The sequence below is a fragment of the Rhinolophus hipposideros genome (assembly GCF_964194185.1).
Source record: "Rhinolophus hipposideros genome assembly, chromosome: 12".
NCBI lineage: Eukaryota > Metazoa > Chordata > Mammalia > Chiroptera > Rhinolophidae > Rhinolophus > Rhinolophus hipposideros.
In genome coordinates, this window is record NC_138058.1 from 34,431,670 (window position 1) to 34,452,473 (window position 20,804).

Below are 20,804 nucleotides of genomic sequence, written 5' to 3' on the forward strand. Positions count from 1 at the left end.
TTTAGTTTTGATGGGGAAAACATGATGGCAAGGATGGAAAACTCAGTAAGAGTCTAGTATTAGAATGATTTTAAACTGCCTCAAAATTTTGCTTAAATCTGACTCTAAGAAGCAACAAAAGGCCAAGATATGTATATATATATACTTATCTTGTATGACTTCTGTTTCTAAAACATTAATTTGACAGCATTTTTTTTTTTTAGTTTCAGGTGCACAAAACAAAGTAATACTTAGACGTTTATCATTTATATCCCTCACACTGTTGACACCATTTCTTAAACAGTGATGCTCCACGGGCATGTGCAACAATCACCAATAAGATTTAATAATTTTGAAAGTAGAGAGAGTGTTTTAAAAATGATAAAAGTATCCATAACCATGTTATCACCACACAGTAGGTAGAAAACTTGAAATATAAGTCTTACCACTCTAGATGGTTTTCTTCTGTTGATGCACTGGCAGTCAATACTATATAATGTCTAAGAAGAATTTTCAGCAACAGTTAGGGGAAAAAAGCCAGAAACATTGTTAGTGTCTGCTTTTTCATCGTTACTTTTTCTTCCTCCCTCCCAATGAACAAAAGAACTAATATAGGCACACAGTTTATGGAAACTAAAACATGCTCTGATATTCACAAAATTAATTCTAGACACTGCAATGAAAAACAATTTACTAAAAATAAAAAACAAAAACCACTAACACTGGATTAGATACTACGAGAATATAGAAACTCGTAACTTAGGATTTCTGCTAACCGATTCTCTACCTCACTTGAAATGTGACAACTGTCACTCATCGTATATTAAGTTTAACATTCTCCTTCTTTAAACACACACACACACACACACACACACACACACACAAATGCAAAATTTCAAATACCTATACTTTTGAAAAAAATTTGGTGGCTCCAGCAGTTTCGACCAGTCTGATTTCCCTTGAAGAATTTCACCTGTGACTGTGAGACCTGAATTCAAAAAGACTGATTTTGAACAGTGACCATCATATTATCAGTCTCTGTATCACCCTACCCCAAAACCTCTAATACCACCAAATTCTTAAGTTAAAAAAAAGTAAATTTATTATGTTCTTTCTCAGAACACAAAAATCAATTTCAACCAGATTGGCTGGCTCCATTTTTTGGCCTTAATATTATATTTTGGAAAACCAATTACTGAAAAAATAAACACGTTTGAAAGAATTTTAAGAAATAACAGGCATAACTGCGACAGAGAGTAAAACTATTGTCAACTAAAAACTTGTGGGAATATGTAAAGGGCAATAAGGCCAACAGGTTTACCTTGTTTAAATTCTTCTACCATTACTGTTCGAGTTGATGTGGACACATTATACGTAGAATTCTGTTGTGGGTAGGCAGGGGTGATTATGGGCATGAGATGATACCTATCTGATGGATTTACCTGTGAAATTAGAAGCAGAATAATAGATCTATTCTCCTATTTCAGTTGTCCTCACTTCATTTCCCCAAAAGTCTGAAGAATATGAAATATAAATTTAATACTACATGTCCTCAAGTCTAAGAAGGACATTCTCCTCCCCAACTACATTTATTTCTGAAGTCAGATGAAGTCAAAGAAAACTCTGCAGAAGTTTATTTCTCCCCTGAAAAGCTGTTAAATCTATGGTACATCTTATAAACAATGGTCTTTTTTTTTCTTTTTTTTTTTAACAATGGTCTTTTGAACCAAGGAAACACAATATCATAGCCGCAAAAAGCATTATGTGGTCCAACGGTTCTCAATCCTCTTTTTTGCACCTACTCAGTGGATGATTTCCCCTAGGTTACTCTGAGAAATGAGCACTCACTCTAAAAGCAAATTAAAATGCAAGGTGAGTGAAAGTTAATGCTGTCCTGGAACCATGAAACTGCTTTAAATTGCACTGCAAAACGTTTATTTTACATACTTCGGCACTTTATTAGTAACTAATTACTTGTAAGATAGTTTTTAACAATGGATTATGACATTTTGGTTTATACATCCACTCATCTAGTCTTACATGGGTGATTTTTAATGACATAACATTTGGATCACCACTGGAGATGCATATCAATAGTACCAAAAAACCACTGCAGAGGAAGAGAAAGGACTAGAGTTATATGGAAGGAAGATGAGCAGGCATAAGAGGAATTTAACTAGACTGTAATTTAGAGAGTAGTCCTTTTCATAAAAGGTTTAATGAAATTCTGTAATAAGTCACGTACCCGAGGATCCCAAACAGGCAAATTCAAATTGCTTTCTTCTGGTTGTTTCAGCAGCACAGGATTTGGCCATTCCCTAACATGAATAAGACAAATTAACTCACATAGGACCTCACTTCAGGAACTATAGGAAATGTTAAAATCATAAGACTTTGTTTCAACTTTCATACAACAAATGTTTTGGTTATTTGATTTTGAAAACAAGAAATGGGGAAGGGAAGGAAATATAGAAAGGAAAAAGCTGCTTATTTTAGAGCAGTGTTCTCTGAAAGGGCAAACACTTCTTTGCCCATTATCTATAACTAATTTAAATCTGAATTTTTCCCTTCTCATTTGCTTTCATGGATTTGACAAGTAATTTAACAACAGCAACAGCTACTACTTACTGAGAATACTCCTAACAAATCCATTTGGTAGCTATGATTATCACCTCCATGTTACATGAGATCTTAAACAACCTCTACAATGGTAGAACAAAATCTACTGTAACCTCTCTCTCAAGTTAAAGGCACACATTTACAGACCCCCTAAGAAAAAAAGTGCCATCTGGTGTCCCATCATTGCCTCAAATTTGATGTTTTTATACTTTTAACTTAGAAAAGGAATGTTAAGACAACAGAAAAAGTCCATGCATAGCTCTTAAATTTCCAAACAAATTTACATATAGGCAGAGATTAGTAAATAGTTCAAGTATGCATATGAATACTTACCACTTGGAAAAAACTAAAAAGAACTTATGAACTAAAGTAGATGCTGCTGCATTTGGATATAATTGACAAGTTCTTGCAACTAGCATTGCCCAGGAGACACCACCAAGGAATCCCAGCATGTTGGAATAAATACCACGTCCTATAAAATTAATACATTTGTTAATTATTGTTAGGACCTACTATCCATGCCATTCAACCGAAAGGAACAGGGTAATTTCCTTCTTAAAACTGTTGCTTACAACTCTTTTTCCCTTATAGGAACATTAAATCAACAAGGACACCTTATGCTTGGCCCACCTTCTTATTAGTAAACCATAAGCTGCTCACCTCATCCCCCCACTTTGCCCTCCAATACAGACACCTCAGTTCCCTGCCTCAGTTCTGACTGGCCAACTGGGCTCTACTGATACAATACTGGAAATCTCCCACCTTTCAGTATCTACAGTTGAGACAGACATTAAAAGGAGGAAAGATATCTGAAGGGTCTATTTATTTAACATTTCATATTCTTCCCTATCTAAATAAGGAAGAATAAATATTTCATTAGTTATTATATTCATTTACATTTTAAAACCAAGTATATAAAGTTCAGTATTCTGTATTCAGTATTCTGCATAATTTAAATACCTCTCCATAAAGTACAACACACCATTGACGTTACTTATTTCTCACATGATTGTTTGTTACAATAATCTATAAAAGAGCACTACCATATTTCATCAAACCCAAGATGCTCTCAACTGTATAATATAGCATGATTTTACATCCCATTAAGCAATCAAGAGAAAAAAATACAAAATATCAATTTCAGATGTTAAATATGAAAAATATGCTTCTAAGAATTAACAAAACATGGTATTTAATCTGTAAGGAAAGACGAATTGTTCATGATAGCCCTTAACTGAAAATTACTTGACCCTAACTATACAAGATAATTGAGCCCAAGGACAAATTCTACTTGCTTAAGGTCTTTTTAGATGCTATAAGTCACATGTAGCTATACATATATTTTTTGGTAACAGCTTTATTGAGACATCATTCAAATATCATAAGAGTTATCCATTTAAATTCAATGGTTTTTAATATATTCACAGAGTTGTGTAATCATCACTACAGTCAATTCTGGAACATTTCCATCACCCCCAAAATAAACCTTTAACAGTCACACCTCTCTTATGGTTCCCACAATCCTCCCAGGCCTAGGCAACCACTAATCGACTTTCTGTCTCTATAAACTTGCCTATTCTGGACGTTTGACATAAATGGAACTGTATAATATGTGGTCTTTTATGACTGGTTTCTTTCCCTCAACAAAATGGTTTCAATGTTCATATATATTGTAACACGGATCAATACTTCATTCCTTTTTATTGCAAAGTAATATTCCACATTACGGATATAATCACCTTTTGTTTATCTATTCATCAGTTCAAGGACATACGGGTGTTTCCACTTTTTGACTATTACGCATAATGTTGCTATAAACATTTGTATACAAGTCTTGTGTGGACACATCTTTTCACTTATTTTAGGTACTATTTAATTTTAAAATGAATTACAAGTAAATAAAATTGAAAAATTCAGTTCCTCAGTTGCATGTTTCAAGTGCTCAGTAGCCACAGTTACCATACTGGACAGCACAGATATGAAACTTTCTATCATCAGAGAAAGTTTTATTGGAGAGCCCTGTTTTAGACTCATGTAACATCTGGTGTCAAAAGTGTACACTACTTCAATGTAGTTACAAATAATACAAAATGTGCTGTGCAAGCTTAGGACTGGGCATTTTATGAACCATATCTTAAACATATAAACTAGTGCAGTTGCAGGTTTTATTAGAAGAGTGTTATAATGTAAAAACAAAAACAAGTTAAAACTATCACTGTAGGCTCTTCATTTAATAAATTTACTGAACACCTACTAAAAACTTTATTGGTGAGGGGGAGACAAAGATAAGATGGTCCTGCCCATAGAGCGCTCAAAGACCAGTGAGGTCTTCACGTTCTAACTCATTCTGACTTCCTGGATGAAACCTAAAGTAGAAAGTCAGGGGCTTTTAGTTTTCCCCCAAGGGAAAAAGGGGTAGAGTCACACCATTGCACCTGAAAAAGAACCAGCTTTGCCAAAACTTATTGGACCTTAATACCCCTAGTACCAATAGGGTGAGGAGTTTCTATGTATGCTTATCGTTAGCAACTGAAAATTGTAATTTTATAACGTAAACATAAAATAAGAGTTGGGATACTTACGTTTTGCCCATAATTTGACTGCTCTTAGGGTGAGTCTAAAAGTTTCTTTATTTGGCACTAAATGCAAAATTTCATCAGTAACTCTACATCCTGAAAAAGATAAAGCATTCATTTTTCATTATGTAATAAAACCCAGTTAATTGAAATGCCCCTCTAATCTCCACTCTTAATTGCTAAAAATATAAAAAATAAAATGTGAGGGTTTATTTTCTCTATGTATTTGAAATTTAGGACTTATACAAGTATATATATGAGAAGTCACTTTGCTTTTAAAGAATTCAAAAGCACATGGGTATGCAATCCAATATTAAAACAGCGACGGTTCTGACAATCTTTTTAGCTTTCTTCAACTTGTGACTTTGTTAATCAAATGCCCTCGTTATAAAAATGTTATTTCTTTATGCAAACCTTATCCATAAATACTGTGATTTACTGTTGTGCTCTGGAAGTACAGCAAAACACAATGCTTCAGTTAAATAGAAGATACTATAAGCCAGTGATTCTCAAAGTGTGGTATGTGGACCCCTTGGAATCTGTCTGGTCAAACCTATTTTCATAATAATACTAAGGCTTTGCTTGTTTCACTGTGTTAACATTTGCACTGATGGTACAAAAGTAGTGGTGGGTAAAACTGCTGGTACCTTAAGCAGTGAATTAAAGCTGTGGCAACAAATTGTACTAAGTAGACAATATATATCTACTGCCACACATACACAGTTAGAAAACAGGAAAGGAATGTCTGTGGGTGTTTGAACATGTTTGAGATAAGTTGTACTACCTGATTTTTTTCAAGGAATACCAGTTTTACTTGAAAGAATGATTGACACACAAACTATGGTTATTCATACTTAGGTATTTAGCAGACATTTCCTGAAAACAAAACAAAGTGAGCCCCTCACTTCAAGGAAAACAAACGTCAAAATTTGTTGCCAATAATAAATTTTGAGCTTTCAAGTAAAAATTAGAATTTTAGATAGCTTTCCAATACTTAAAGACTATTCTGATCAAACTGGTGATGATATTAATGAATGTGATTTCTTTTTGATATTGTATAATGAAATGTGTGTTAACATTTAGAATATCCAAATAAATTTGTGAATCAGTATTTTTCAAATGATCAAGGCATGATAGTACAAAATCATGTATGGGTAAAAGATCCACTCAAAGAACAAGACAGACCAATGGATTTTAATGAATAGAGTATAAAAAGTTAACTGATATGGTTTTAGATTTAATATTCTAACTAACCTTTAAAAAAACGATCACTTTTCCTTAGAAGTAAAAAGGAACAAACTACTGACATATGCTATAAACATGGATTAACTTCACAGACATGAGGCTAAGTGAAAAAAGCCAGACACAAAAGACCACATATTGCATGAACCCACTTATATGAAATGTCCAGAAAGGGCAAATATATAGAGTCAGAAAGTAGATTAGTGGTTGCCTGGGACTGAGATGTTGGAAAGGAGAACGACTGCAAATGGCTATGAGGGATCTTTTGAGGATGATGAAAATTTTCTAACACATTGAACTATGGTGCACAATTCTGAATATCCTAAAGACTACTGAACTGTACACCTAAAATGGATGAATTTTACAGTATAACTATACCTCAATAAAGCTGTGGAAAACAGAAATTATTACTGGTCAAGTTTTAGCGTAGTATCAAAGAATACACAATTATCTGAAAAGACTGTTAAAATATTCCTCCCTTTTCCAATTATGTATCTTTAACAGGCCAGATTCTCTTCGCATGCTTCAAATCAAAGCAAAATACTGTAAGAGACTATGAAAGCAGATATGAAAATGTAGCTGTCCTCTATCACATTAAACATTAAAGAGACTTGCAAAATGCAAAAAAACACACACACACACAAATGTATTCATATTCACATATAATGGGTTTATACTGTTATCTTAAAATGAACTAATAAATATTTCAAGATGTTCTGTTTTTATTTCTAACAGGTAAATATTGACAGATATAACTCACATAAACAGAAGACCTTTGGGGTCCTCAATACATTTTAGAGTGTAAAGAGTTCCTGACACTAATAAGTTTGAGAGCCACTACTAAAAACATAAACAACATCCAAATAATTTGCTTTCTTTTTAAAGATGCTTAAATGTGGTCAGATAACCTGTATAAAGAAAATCACATCATCATTTTTAACTGAGTTAGTCCAATCCATTAAAAAGTCCATTAACAGTACTACAAAAAGATCTCTTATTTGTCGAATTGTTTTCAAGCAGATATCTGAGATTTCTTTTTAGAAGCTTACCATTTAGGCTGCGAATACACCTTATATCAAGGCTTCTCAGTCGAGAGTCGTCTCTTAGGTCTAAATTATCTGATATGGTTTGTATTGCCAGTCTTGCAAAGACTAGATCAATCTTTGGAAAGATGCAAAAAGAGAGAAAAATATTACCTTTTCTCCTTCTAGTCCATTCTCCCCCTTCCCCACCTCAAAAATGTAAAAAGTTGTAATTATTAGTTTTGGGAGTGCTACCAAAACTTCAAAAGTCCTATCTAGGCAATCACACATGGGAAAATCACCGAAAAGTTTTGTGAGGGCAATTAAAATGTCAAATTGAGGGAAAACATTTTAATTTTAGCATATATGCCAAGCATTACAAAAAAAAAAAAAATCAAAACCTTATGAGTGAATTTCTAGATAAAGATGACTGATCCAAAACATGTTTACATTCACTTCCTCTTGAAACCTCTTGCTGGTACTAAAATACCAGCAAAATTTTGTTTTTGTTTTTTTTTATTTTGTTTTTAAAGGCATAATCCACTAAGACAAAGAAAAACAGGAGATAACAGCAAAAACTATAAGAGCTGAAAGTAGACGGGCAAATGGTAACAGTCAGCAGATCTAAGAAAACATAAAAAATATCCTATCTAGGAAATAAGGACAGGAGGCTGTAAATACATACATACACACATGAAAACATTTAGAGAATAAAAAAGTATTTTTAGAAATTAACGATATGACAGCAGAAACAGAAAACAATAGAAAGTTTGGAAGATGAGAAAACCACAAAAAGCAGAACAAAGTATGAAGATATGATTAGTAAGTGGGAAGGAAAAGATTTGGAAAAAAAGGACAGTTCTGGAGGTCCAACATACAAATATTAGGAGCTCCTAAAAGGAGAAAACAAAGTCAGAAAATTCAATAGAATTCAATACAACTTCCAATACCTAAAGACAGGAGTTTCCAAACTGAAAGAGGACTACTCAGTGCCTAGCATTATTTGATTGAAAAGACACATACTAAAGTGGATTACCATGAATTTGTAACTGTGAAGACTAGCGGAAAAAAATCATATAAGCAATTCAAAGAGACAAAACAGATCACATAAAAAGGATGAAGAATCAAAATGGCATCACACTTCTCAACACAGCACAGAAGCGAGAAGACCACGAAGCGAGGCCTTAAAACTTCTGAGAAACATTATTTTCCATCTAGAACTCTATACTCAGCCAAATCTACCAATTTGGTGTGAGAATAGAACAAAGACATTTTTAAACATGCAAGATCTCAAAAATATGTGCTCCTTCTCACGAAGCTAGTGGGTAAGTGCCACTAAAATGAGTCAAGAAAGAAAACTCTCTAGAGAAGGAAAAGGAAATCTGATAGTAAAAAAACATGTCAGGATGATAGTATATCAGCCATGGAGAATAATCAATGTGGATTGCAACAGGTGAGAAGACTCGGTGAGATATATTTTCAGGATGATAATGACAGAACACTTGAGAAATCTAAATCTATAATATTTAGAGGAGATTTAGACAACTAGGAGAGGCTGGGTTTGAATTAGTCTTAAGCATAAAGCCCAAGCAAACAAATCACAAAACAATTATTAACTCCCAAGATAACAAAATGCCACTCAGCAAAGAATGGTAATCCAGTATCCTTTATGCTCAGTTTTAACATTATTAATAAGATCATAATAAGGTAAACACCAAATATTGCTCCAACCAAAATTATGATATAATTGTTAGATTATGGGAATGAGAAGAATGGGGTGGGTATGGAGGTTGGTTCATTTTCCATATAGGAGAGAAGAAGGAGAAAGACTATTTAAAGACTATCTGATTCTTTAAAATACGTTTCTATTTAAGTCTGATTAAAAAAACAACTAAAAAAAAAAACACAAAAAAACCCTTATGGGTTAAATAGTTCAACTACAAAGCCAGATAAATATTAAACACTTACTTCAATTCCATCAAATTCAAATTTGATAACAGGTACAAAGGCATCTTCTACAGCCTAAATGAGAGGAAAATAATTAGGTAATAATTAGGTAAGCTGTAATCCTTCCTCCATCCTTCCTCCATCCTTCCTAACTGCCAATAATGTAAATACCTTTACATATTTGTATTCCCAATTTGTATTTTAACTCAACAGAAAAAGTGAAAATGTTCTTGGTCTTACATTCTTAGGTAAGTACTTCTACTTGGTGACTGTGTTATTTAAGATTAAGTTATCCAACTTATTCTCCTAAAAATATTAATCAGAAACAGGGAGGCAGAACTACTATCATCTGGGTACTATTTGTTGAGATTATATTGAACTGATAATTTAAAGACAGCACTAGTACTAGAAGTTAAAATATAATCAGAACTCATGACTAATCTATCAAAATAAATAATACATCAATATAGTTTGGATTTAGCAGAAATGTCTTTCTGAGCCTTCTTTAATATCCCAACCTAACATACTCTTAATCTCCTTCTACAATGCCATGCACCCAAATAATACAGGTCCTTTGAACTTCATCTTATCCTAGCACTTCAGATTGTATTACAACTAACCAATCGGTTAGTTCCCCCAATTCCTCCCTCCCATAAACTATGTCTTGTTCACTATCGTATATGTCAGACTAAGGCCAGTATTTGGTGAGTCATTGGTGTTTAAATTTTATTTGCTCAATGAATGGATAGATACATACATACAAGTTACTAACTGAACTTTATATATAATAGCAGCCACCATTTGACATACATCGACCATTTATCAGACATTACAGTAAATGTTTAATGTAAATTATCTCATCAATTCTCAGAAAAACCTTATAAAAATTTATTACTCCATCTACATTTTACAAGTGAGGAAATTAAGGCTCAGAGAATAGGTAACTTGACCAAAATCTATGAGCTAATATGTAGATTTCTAGATTCAAATCCAGGTCTGTATTAACTATACAGCCTGTGTTCTTAATCATTATCTATTATTTTAATAAGATATAGCAAATTCTTAAGAAATATTTCAATAATCATAAGCCCTAGCACTTATAGCTATTGGTTAACAAGTTCAAAATATTAAACACCAGAGGATACTTACTCTTAAATTTCTAATGCCATCTTGATGTTTCAATTTTTCAAAAAAAGACTGAAAAAAATCAGACCTCTCCACGTGTCTTGGAGCTACACAAAGTGCATCAATGTCAGCTCCTGGAAGTCAAAGCATTTCTTATCAAGAAGAGTATATTATGTATTATATTTTTGTTAAAATACACACAAACATATGTACACAAGAAAGTATGTAATGAGTATAGGAAAATGTTAACTGATTAGCTCTGAATAGTGAGATGAGAATATTTTTCTTCTGTATTTTTAAATTATGAACAAATAAGAGTTTGTTATTGAAAAGTTTTATCAGAACATAGACAAGCTGTTACCTTTGGTGTGTACTCCAAGCCTATAGGAGCCAAACGTGAAAATTTTACCACCAACAGTAGCCACAACAGAAGGTGGGAGATTCTAAAATAATAGTAAACAAAAGGCATTGAATTGTTCAAATTACTTAGCATAAAAATTGCCTAAATGTTATAGATATATACGGTATTTGTCAACTTTGGTAAACTGAGATTTGTAAAAGTACTTCAGTGCTCTTTTGGTTGCAACTTGAAGAAATGAGGGTAGTCCCAGAGGGAAGACAAAAACTCATGCCCACTCACATGCACACATCTCTGTCTTAAGAGAAACTTTTATCTCTTGACCCTACTTGTTTCCTCCAACTGCCTGTCTTTGGCTCCAACACTCGTAATAGTCACTAACAACTTTACCAAACTAATGTGCTTTCAACTCTCTACAGCATCATACTCTTGACTAATCCCATCTTTGTTTTTTTGTGACAGATATGCTTGATTTCTTGATTCTAGCTCTGCAACCTTTGCAAGAAAGGGGTTCATTCCTGACATGAGTTTCATATGAGAACTAATATGACAACTTTAATTAACATCCTTTTGATTGTATCAGAATTATAATGCTACTTTTCACCTCTCTCTAGAGCCAATTCTAACTGCCCATTAGATATTTTCAGACAATAGGATCCATTCCAATATCCATGACTGAAACAAGAAAAAAATTCTTTCTGTGATAAACCAGGTATCCCTCCTGATTTCTCTATTTCTATTCCTCATTTTCCTTACTGCCCATACCTATAGTCATTATTTTTCTTCTTGGCTTACCAATTCTTAGTTTATATCCCTCACACCATTCTTTCTATTCAACTACTACCCACCCCAATTCTAGGCTGTTTAGTAGTATCATAAAGCTACCTTTTGCCCTCTTTACTTTTTTCTTACTCCGTTTTGTATAAAATTCACTGGCTGACATTTTTAAATTACTCTATTGTAACTCTTCTGCCCAAAACTTGCCAATGCATTCTTCCCTGACTACTGAGGTAAAGGTTCTTGGATCTTAAGGATTTTCCCTGTATGCTCCTACGGGTCCTTCTTGCCTTACTTCCTGATATTCCCTTCTGAAGCTCCAACTTCCAACATGTTACGTAATTCAGTCTTCTTCCCATTGCATTTGCCATTTTCCCTGCCTCGAATGCTTGCCCATCCTCTCTGGATATCTCAATACCATCTATTTTTTAAAGTTCACTTCAAGTTCCTCCTCTTTCATGAAGCCTTCTCTGATTATCTCCTCCTACATAAACAGCTTTTTTTTCCTTTTCAGGGCTCTTCTACTATTACTATGGTTAACCCCTTTTATACCATATTTAGTGACCTTTCTTTTTCTGTAAGTCCCACCTCTTCGACTATATTTAAATTCCTTGGGAGGTGAGAACTGTGTCTTCTACTTCTCTTATTTCCCCATAAAGCCCACTGCAAGTTCCAGAGAATAATATCCACTGATTAACTTGAATAAAAGTATCTATATAACAGGATACTTATTGGTTGTTACTTCCTCTGCTTAACAGACATTAATGTTTCAAAAGTATCACAAATAATTTTACAGCTAGAATGGAGTCACTAAATTTATTGATGACTAACATGAATCAAAAGGATAGAGAAGCCAGGGCCTTTTAGTTTACCTTCCTACTTTGAAAAACATGATTCTTGCATGATTTATGAGAAAGTGACATACTGAATCACTGGGTAAAATATTTTTACCACAAACCATAGTATTTAACTAAAATGATTTGATTTATAGTTCTAGACTGTTTAAGTATCCCAACTGTATGTAGAATATTAAAATGATCTTTAATTCAAATCCTTCAGATATTTATTTTCCAAACTAAAATATGCATAAATCAAAGGGAATTATAATTGCTACGGAAAATGACCAATAACCTTCCACATAATGGAAGATGTTAAAACCGATTTACATGTTTTATAATTAGGTATCTTATTTACTTTGCTTTTTAAAAAAAGTCAAATTGTGGCAAAGTTTCAAATTTTTAACAATGGTTTTATGGCTAGAAATTAAACGGAAACCAGCTACTGGTTTTTGCAGATTAAAGCACTAATGTGATTAAAATGGGCTAAAAAACATTTTATTAATTTTTAAAAACAATCCTTTTGACACTGGAACAGAATTCTAATGGATTTTTCTTTTAAGTGCAAAGAAACGAGGCAGTAAGAAAATTAGGTGCATCTACATAATTAATGTAGCCTCTTTTTGCAAATAACACATGACTTATCTTGAATGCATCCTTGAATGGAGATGGAAGCAAACCTCTGCACAACCATAACTGACAAAGATCATATGCAAGAAGTCATAAAGCTAATTACTGACTTTTAAAAAATTCTAGCAAGTTGGCTATTTTGTTTGCACATCCACTGGAATTATGGGCTGATTAGATGTGGACAACAGGGTCCCCTAACCTTTATTTAATGCCTGAGCCCTGTTCTGGAGTTGTGCAGGTGAATGAGACAGGTCTTTTTCTTACAGAGTTGATCACCTAGTAGCAGAGAAACAAATACGAATTTTTTATTCCTCAAGATGAGCATTTCACCCGTTCACAATTGAACTTATCTGAAAAACTCAACTATTAATAACCCTCTGGGAGCTTAGAAATGAGTCAATTTGGCAGCACAAGTAAATAGCATAAAGACCATTTATTTAAACTGAATGATTACAGACTAATTAGCAGAGTCCCTCATAGTTTGGTTTAAAAAAACCAATTTTAAAAATGTATTATAGATACAGAGAGAAATAAAAAGTTGTAAAAGAAATCTAACAGGTGTTTATATAATTTCTAAACTCATGCAGATTAAGGGGCAGAAATGGAGTTTGCAGAGAGGCACACTGACTGGTATGAGACATTAACTTTGGGCTAATTGCTGTTAAGAGATGGGAAAACTACAAGAAACAAACAATAAAAATAAAACAGTTTGGGCCACTTAGTCAAGGGACAAATAGACCCAAATGAACAAGTCCTATCTCATTTTAGTATAGCCAGTAAAATAATATTCATAGTGATGATTCTCAGACAAATGAAAATTCAATTATATTCAAAATACTCTAAGAAAGCAAGAAAAATGTAATCGATTTTGGAAGAAAAATAGTTAAGCTACCTACTGCAGGAGAAAAAAATTGTATAATTATAAATTAGGGTTTGCAAACTCCTGTGTCTCAGGGGCCAGTCAGGTATGCAAACGAGGGAAGTACACATAAGAAACACAGAAACTGATCCATAAATGACAGTTGCTTGTGTCAGAGACTAGGGAGTGGTAGAACTCACAAGATATTCCTGGAGGGCAGGAGCCCAATTCCATTCAAGCCTCTTCCTGCCTTACACAAAGGCAAGCCCAGTATTACCAGATCTGGTATTTCACAAGAAGTCTGCAATCTGGCTTTTTAAGTAAAATCTCTTGATATTTAAATTGTGGTCCACTACATGTGAATTAAGCAAGACATTTATGGAGAACTATAGCTAGACATTGGCTACCTCTGGGGTAAATCCTCATTTATTTAGAGACTCAACTGTCTATACCAATTCACTACCAAGCATACCAAAGAGATTATTCTCAACTCTTGCAACTGATTGCCAGGATGTAATAAAATTATGAATTCAATGTTTAGAGTCTTACCTTACTCTCACTGACATTAGAAATCCATTCTTTCACTAAATTGTTCAATTTACCAAGGACAACCAACCTATAATAAAAAACAGCATGCTTTAGATTGAATTAAAAACACAAAAACGAACAGTATATTAGAAAGTAATTAAACACACAGGAAGTACCTCTGTGTTGGTGTTTGGGGAAAAGCATAATAATACACATGTTAATGCTATCACATCTGTTGATACATGGCATATTTCTTTGGCATTCTTAGGTCCTTAAGGATTCCAAAGAGACGATAAATGTGATAATAGTATTTTGGTCTTCGAGCTATTTTCAAAATTCAAAAAGACTAATACAAAGTCAAAAATACCTTTAATCAGGCTGCAAAGGCCAAATGAATTGTCAACTTTTATGGCTTTACTATGGTTTAAAATCAATTCAATGTGATAATAATAGAGATTAGCATTCTCTCACTGAGAGTCATAGGTCTTTGGATAATTAAAATGGGTATATTAATTATTGGCTGATTTTCATGAAATAACATTACTTAATAAAAGCAGTTTGATATTAAAACAAATTTGCAACCAATGGCATATCCAAACCCATACTAATAAAAGAGAAGAAAAGTAGATTTCAGGCATCTCGAAGATAACATGAAAATGGAAAACCAAACTCCTGATCTGTCCAAACTTGCTTCTCCCTCAGCCTTCCCCAAGTAATGGAATTCTGTCCTTCAAGGTGCTGGGACCAAAATCCTTGGCACCATCCTTGACCTCTTCTCCTCCTTTCTCTCACACATTCCATAGTCATTGAACAACCCCACCTTTGAAATATATCCAGAATTCTACTACTTCTTGTCATCTCTACTGCTCTCTCCCTAGTTTTGGCCACCACCATTTCCTCCCTGATTATAACTAATTGCTATCTAACTAGTTTCCCCAGTTCTGCCCTTTACCCCTTTTCAGACAACTGTCAATACAGCAGATAGAGTGACTGTTAAAACATGAGTAAATCACGTCAATCTTCTGGCTCAAAATCCTAATAGCTTCCCATTTCACTTAGAGTAAAAGACAAAACTTTTGTAACGGCTTACAATATCCTAAGCGACCCTGCTCTCCAAACTCCTTTCCCCTTCACTTTAAGCCCATATTCCCCTGCTTACTCACTCTGCTTCAGACATCCAGCCTACTTTGCTGTGTATTCCTTAAACATAACAGGTACACTCCCACCTCAAGCCTCCTGCCTAGAATGCTCTTCCCTCAACAATCCAGAGTTCTCTCCCTTATCTTCAAATTTCTGTCAAATGTCAATGAAGCCTTCCCTGACAACCTCCATTCCCAGCTTTATTTTTCTCAGCAGCACTCCTCATATATAACATTTTATTTATTTTACTTATTTAGCTAATTGTTAGTCTCCTTCCCTAACTTCCACCTAAAATGTAAGCTCCAGGAGGGCCAAGATTTTTTCTCATTTTGTGTTTGTTTTAATCCCTAAACAGGGACATAGCAGGTACTTGACATATGTTTGTAGAATTAATGATTAAATAATATACTGTAAAATATTATATTTTGCATTTTTAAGTGACATACCTGTGGTTCAATTCTTCCTCATCTTCAAACACTCCAAATGGTTTCATGGCATCAATTAATTTCTGTGTGTAAATATGATCAATTTCTTTAGGACATGCCAAGCTAATTGGAGAGGTGATTCCATAATGCTTTTGTTGATGCTGGCTTTCCAGCACGGTGTTCCTGTTCAAGAAGAATGAAACAGCAGAAGAAAAATTTAAAGTATCATATCTTACTGATACATCAATCCACTCATTAATTTGGCTATCTTTAAAAGTTTAATTAGTACTAACAGTTGGGGCAGGGACTTTTTTTAAAAGGAAAAAGGGTATTTTGTGTTTATGTTGATGAAAGGCTATTCATACTGTCGCTAGCTTTCCTGGTTAGGATGTCTTTTCAAGCCAAACGCAGCATGTGTTGGCATCAGGACAACTGTGCCAACACCACTCAGCTCCAATGCAAAAAGCCTGAATGGGAGCTGGGCCAGGGCCACCTTCACTACACCCTGCAGACTTAAGTCAAGTACCATCTAGATTCAATCTCTGAAAAGCAGTCAGCCACTTGAAAGAAAGCTAAGTAAAAACAAAGCCCCTGCCCGCCCCTCCCAAGACATCCCATTAGAAGGTCCTAATGAAACAGTCTGGCTTTTAAAAGGAAATCACAACTAGATTTGTCCTTGAGACATCTAAATTGACATCCTTTGCTTGAATCAGAGTTTATAGTCCTAACATTTTGTGACTCGAGTTAATTGTTCCTTCATGTAAACTGGTACCCAGACCATTTTCACACTGAATAATTTTCAAATTCTTTACACTAAATGGCAACTTTTTATAAGCTATAAGCTACCCTCGAAAAGATCCTAGCCATCAGGAAATTATAGTCTTGAACATAACAGAATTTCTGAGATTTTGGATTTTCACAGACCAATAATTTCAAAATAAAATTTTGGACCAACATGGGCTGGTAAGACTTAATTATGCTAAGAAAGGAAAGTAAAAACAAACATACACAATAGCCAACTAACCCTATCACCTATCTTCACCATCCTTTCATGAAAGACCATTAACACCTATAGTAAGAACATATCTCAAAGAGTGTTTTTTTAAAATGAATAAATTAGCCCTACAAACATTAACACAAAAATACAAGTGATTGTTTTTGTATTTTTACTGGTCAAAACATTGGCTTATCATATGCTCTTTGGCTAAAAATTTCATTATGTAGGGAGAGAGAATCAAATGGAATCTAAAATAGTCCACATATCTTCTAAAATGACTCAAAGAAACAAAAGAGAAACATCAATACTAGTCACTTTAATTTCTGTCTGGTATTTACACGTATTTTTAGAACAAACAAAATTTCAGTTATTTCAAGTGGTAACTTCATTTCTTTTTTTTAAAGGAGGGCATAGTTCACAGTGGCCCATGTGGGGATTGAACCAGCAACCTTGGTGTTACCACCCCTGTAACTTCATTTTAAAGATTTAGCTCTTTTACTTCTAAGAGAGCTAGAGAGGCATTTTGGTATTGTTTTTGTGTGTTTACATATGCATGGTAAATGGATGGGACAGGCTAATTATATATGATCATTTAATTAATCTCAACAACAACCCTGGGAGATAGGTATTGAATAAGTGCCACTTTACAGGTAGGTACCCAAGATCTAAAAAGATAGAAAGAGGAAGAGCCAGAATCTAAACTCCAAAACCCAAGCTGTTTCCACCACTGCATTCTCCTTTCCACAGACTTCAGTTCTGAAACTAATTATGATCTTGGTACCACTTTCTTATCTGTATGATGAAAAAGTTGGTCATCTAGGTCCCTACTAGTACTAAAATTCCAAATCTATGGCTCTGAACCTCCCTCATCTATACAGGAAAGAAATGAAAGGCACATTCCCTTCAACGGATAAATTTCACTTTTAGGCAAACATGTTAGAGAAATTCCAGTACAAGGAGACACAAGAATGTTCACTGCCAACATTAAAAACTTAGTAACTAAATATAGTCACTAACAGGAAAAGAACTAAATTAGGCTGTATCCCTACAATGGAATACATCGCAATCCGCATGAATTATTTGAGCTAAAAATATTAACACGGACAAAGCTCAAAGACACTATGTTGCACTAAAGAAGCACGTTGCAGAATGACAATTGTGATACTAGTTATATAAACCTTAAGAACAACGCCTATTATCATGAACACTCGCATATGTAGGGACAGCATTAAAAAATATACAGCGGTTAACATCACATTCAGCACTGAATGTGGGGAACCGTGGGGAGAGGCCCGTGGGGGGAACAGATCAGGTGGTAGGAGAATCCTTCAGATGTGTTTGGAATGCATGACTCCTTTTAAAAAGGTATGTGTGTACACACACTCACACACATATATCTATACGGTGTGCTTTGGGAGAGATGAATGCTGGCTGCACAAATGATGCTCAAGTTATTCTCCGCATCGTTCTGCATGTTTATACGATTTCCTAATAAACCAGCAGGTAAGAAGCTACAACAAAAATCTTCCGCCAAGCACGGCAACCGTTTCCGACGTCTCAAAAAAGTGTGAGCAGGAGGTACAGACCCGTAGGTCTGCTGCGGGTAGGTGGGTAGGCCGGGGGGGGTCGAGAAGACCAGAGCCTTTATCCCAGCGCGACGCGCTGGGGTAGGTCCCTCGCTCCCGAGGACCTGGAGAAGCCGGTACCGAAGGGAGGAGGGCGAAGCAGGGGGATGGTACGTGCGCCAATGCAGACAGGAGCAGCGCTCAGGCAGTGCCGGGGGCAGAAGAGCGACCGACAATTTCTCCCCACGGGGAGACCCCCGCGCCGCTCTCCCGCCGCATCTTCGTCTAGGGGCGTCCCCGGAGGCGGGACAGCCGAGGCCAGATGGGGACTCCTGAAGTCCCCGAGTCTGTGCCGAGTGCAGGGCGGCCAGGTGAGCCGCCGGGTGCAGGGGAGGTGTCCCTGCCGACCCCGCGGGAGCGGGGAAGGAGACCACCTGGGCGAGCTCCGGGCAGGACGCGGAAACGGAGTCCCGGGCCCACCACCCCAGCCCACCCCTCTCCGCTTCGCCCCCCACCGCGGCCCCCCACCACTTACGCAGACGTTTCTTTCATCGCTTCCTGCGTCTCCCTCACAAGCGAGTATCTTTCGCTCTGGAGTCCTATTCTCGCTGTTCCCTTCTCCCCCTGTCCACTTTCCTCCGGTCGCTTGCAGCTCGCTCGCTCGCTCACTTTCTTACTTCCTACGGCCGAGGCATCCAACCGAGCAGTGCAAACACCACAAAACCGGCTGTATTTATGACAATACAGCGCGGCCGACGCCAATATGGCGCCGCTTCCCAGCCTGCTCCTCGTCCGCCGCGGCCCCGCCCCTGGGGGCCTGGACCCGCCCTCGGTCCCGCCCCCTTCTCCTTGGGGTCGCTGGAGGCTCGGCTGTCCCCGCCTGCAGAAGAGAGGCGCGGGCAAACGCCCTTCGGGAAAGTGCGTTTGGTCCCCTTTGTCTGTGGGACTGTTAATCCAGGTAAACTGCTTGGAAAGTAATTTGGAGCATATTTTTCTTTTTTCTATAATGAGAGCCTATAGCATATATTTTTAAACATATAAACCTTGCTTGGCAAACACTGTTTTAACTCTTCCGTTATCCCACATCTTTAATTGAGTCATAGTCGCACGTCAGCAGTCCACTCGTGGATGAGATTCTGTCGTGAGAGGGTCACATCCAGGAAAATGTAACTTTACCATTGTCCCAGGGAAAAGTGAGCTTGTGAATTGGAAGCTAAGCGTTCACTTCGCCTCTTAAGTACCTCCCCCTGATTCACCACATTATGGCAGTTGAAGGAGGTTGAAAGGAACGGATAGCAGTTTGCACTAGGAGGATAAATGCAAGGCTGAATCAAAATCTCACACTGCAAACAGTGGAGATCATGTTCCGTGGGGGTGTGAGGATGAAAATGGCGAAATGACGAGTTTTAAAATGTTGAAGTGTAGAAATAAAATACTAAATCATTATAAAGAAAAGGATGTCAAGAAGCTGCTTTTTCTCGAAATGTGACTCAGAGTCACAGTAAATAGAGATTACTTATAGAATTATTCATTTATTCAAAAATATTTATTGAAAGCCTAGTCTGTGCCTAACTAGGGTTAGGCTCCAGTGATTTAATGATGCATAAAACCAGATGTATTCCTTAACCTTATGAAGTTAAGACTTTAGTGAGGAAACAATGAAATACAAGTGATATTCTTCTGTTGTAGAACTAAAGCGCCTACTGTGTGTCAGACACAGAGATACTTCATTCCTGCCCTCAAGAGTTCACAGTCTAGTGGAGAACAAAAGTATACAGAGGTTATTAAAATACAGTATGGTCTATGATACAGACGGCATCAGGAGATTTAGGGAGGCCGAAAGAGGGCCACCTAAACTTTAGGGGAGATGTTCAATAGTGCCTTTCAATAGGAGGGCACCTTGCCTAAATTAGCAAGATTTGGGAGTAGGGATTGGGTGCAGGTGGTAGGGAGAAGGTAAAACCTATTCTAGGTAGCAGAGTAGTATTAATAGCTAGATAGTACAGGCTTCAGGGTGAAGCAGACCCAAATTTGAGTTCTAGTTTTGCTGCTTACTCGTTATGTGACCTCAGGAAAATTTATCTTACAAAGTCCTTTCTTCATTTGTAAACCACAAGAGAATTCAAGGAGAAGAGTATGTGTAACAATGTGAATCTCAGTCCCAAAATTCAGACATACA

The 20,804-nt window shown here is 36.0% G+C and overlaps 1 protein-coding gene across 2 annotated transcripts in view; it reads right to left on the reverse strand.

Moving 5' to 3' along the window:
- Positions 1–19,416, reverse strand: part of PAPOLG (poly(A) polymerase gamma) — a 32,115-nt gene extending 12,699 nt beyond the window's left edge. For both annotated transcript variants that reach the window (XM_081069751.1, XM_081069752.1), the window contains exons 1-13: positions 19,161–19,416; positions 16,085–16,246; positions 14,520–14,586; positions 10,872–10,953; positions 10,535–10,644; positions 9,407–9,460; positions 7,466–7,577; positions 5,181–5,270; positions 2,932–3,070; positions 2,225–2,297; positions 1,301–1,421; positions 883–967; positions 426–479 (exon numbers count right to left, since the gene is read on the reverse strand). In XM_081069751.1, coding sequence (XP_080925877.1) covers positions 426–479; positions 883–967; positions 1,301–1,421; positions 2,225–2,297; positions 2,932–3,070; positions 5,181–5,270; positions 7,466–7,577; positions 9,407–9,460; positions 10,535–10,644; positions 10,872–10,953; positions 14,520–14,586; positions 16,085–16,246; positions 19,161–19,177 — 1,166 coding nt within the window. In that variant the 5' untranslated portion in view covers positions 19,178–19,416. The remainder of the gene's footprint in view (positions 1–425; positions 480–882; positions 968–1,300; positions 1,422–2,224; positions 2,298–2,931; positions 3,071–5,180; positions 5,271–7,465; positions 7,578–9,406; positions 9,461–10,534; positions 10,645–10,871; positions 10,954–14,519; positions 14,587–16,084; positions 16,247–19,160) is intronic.
- Between the last annotated feature and the right edge of the window lie 1,388 nt (positions 19,417–20,804).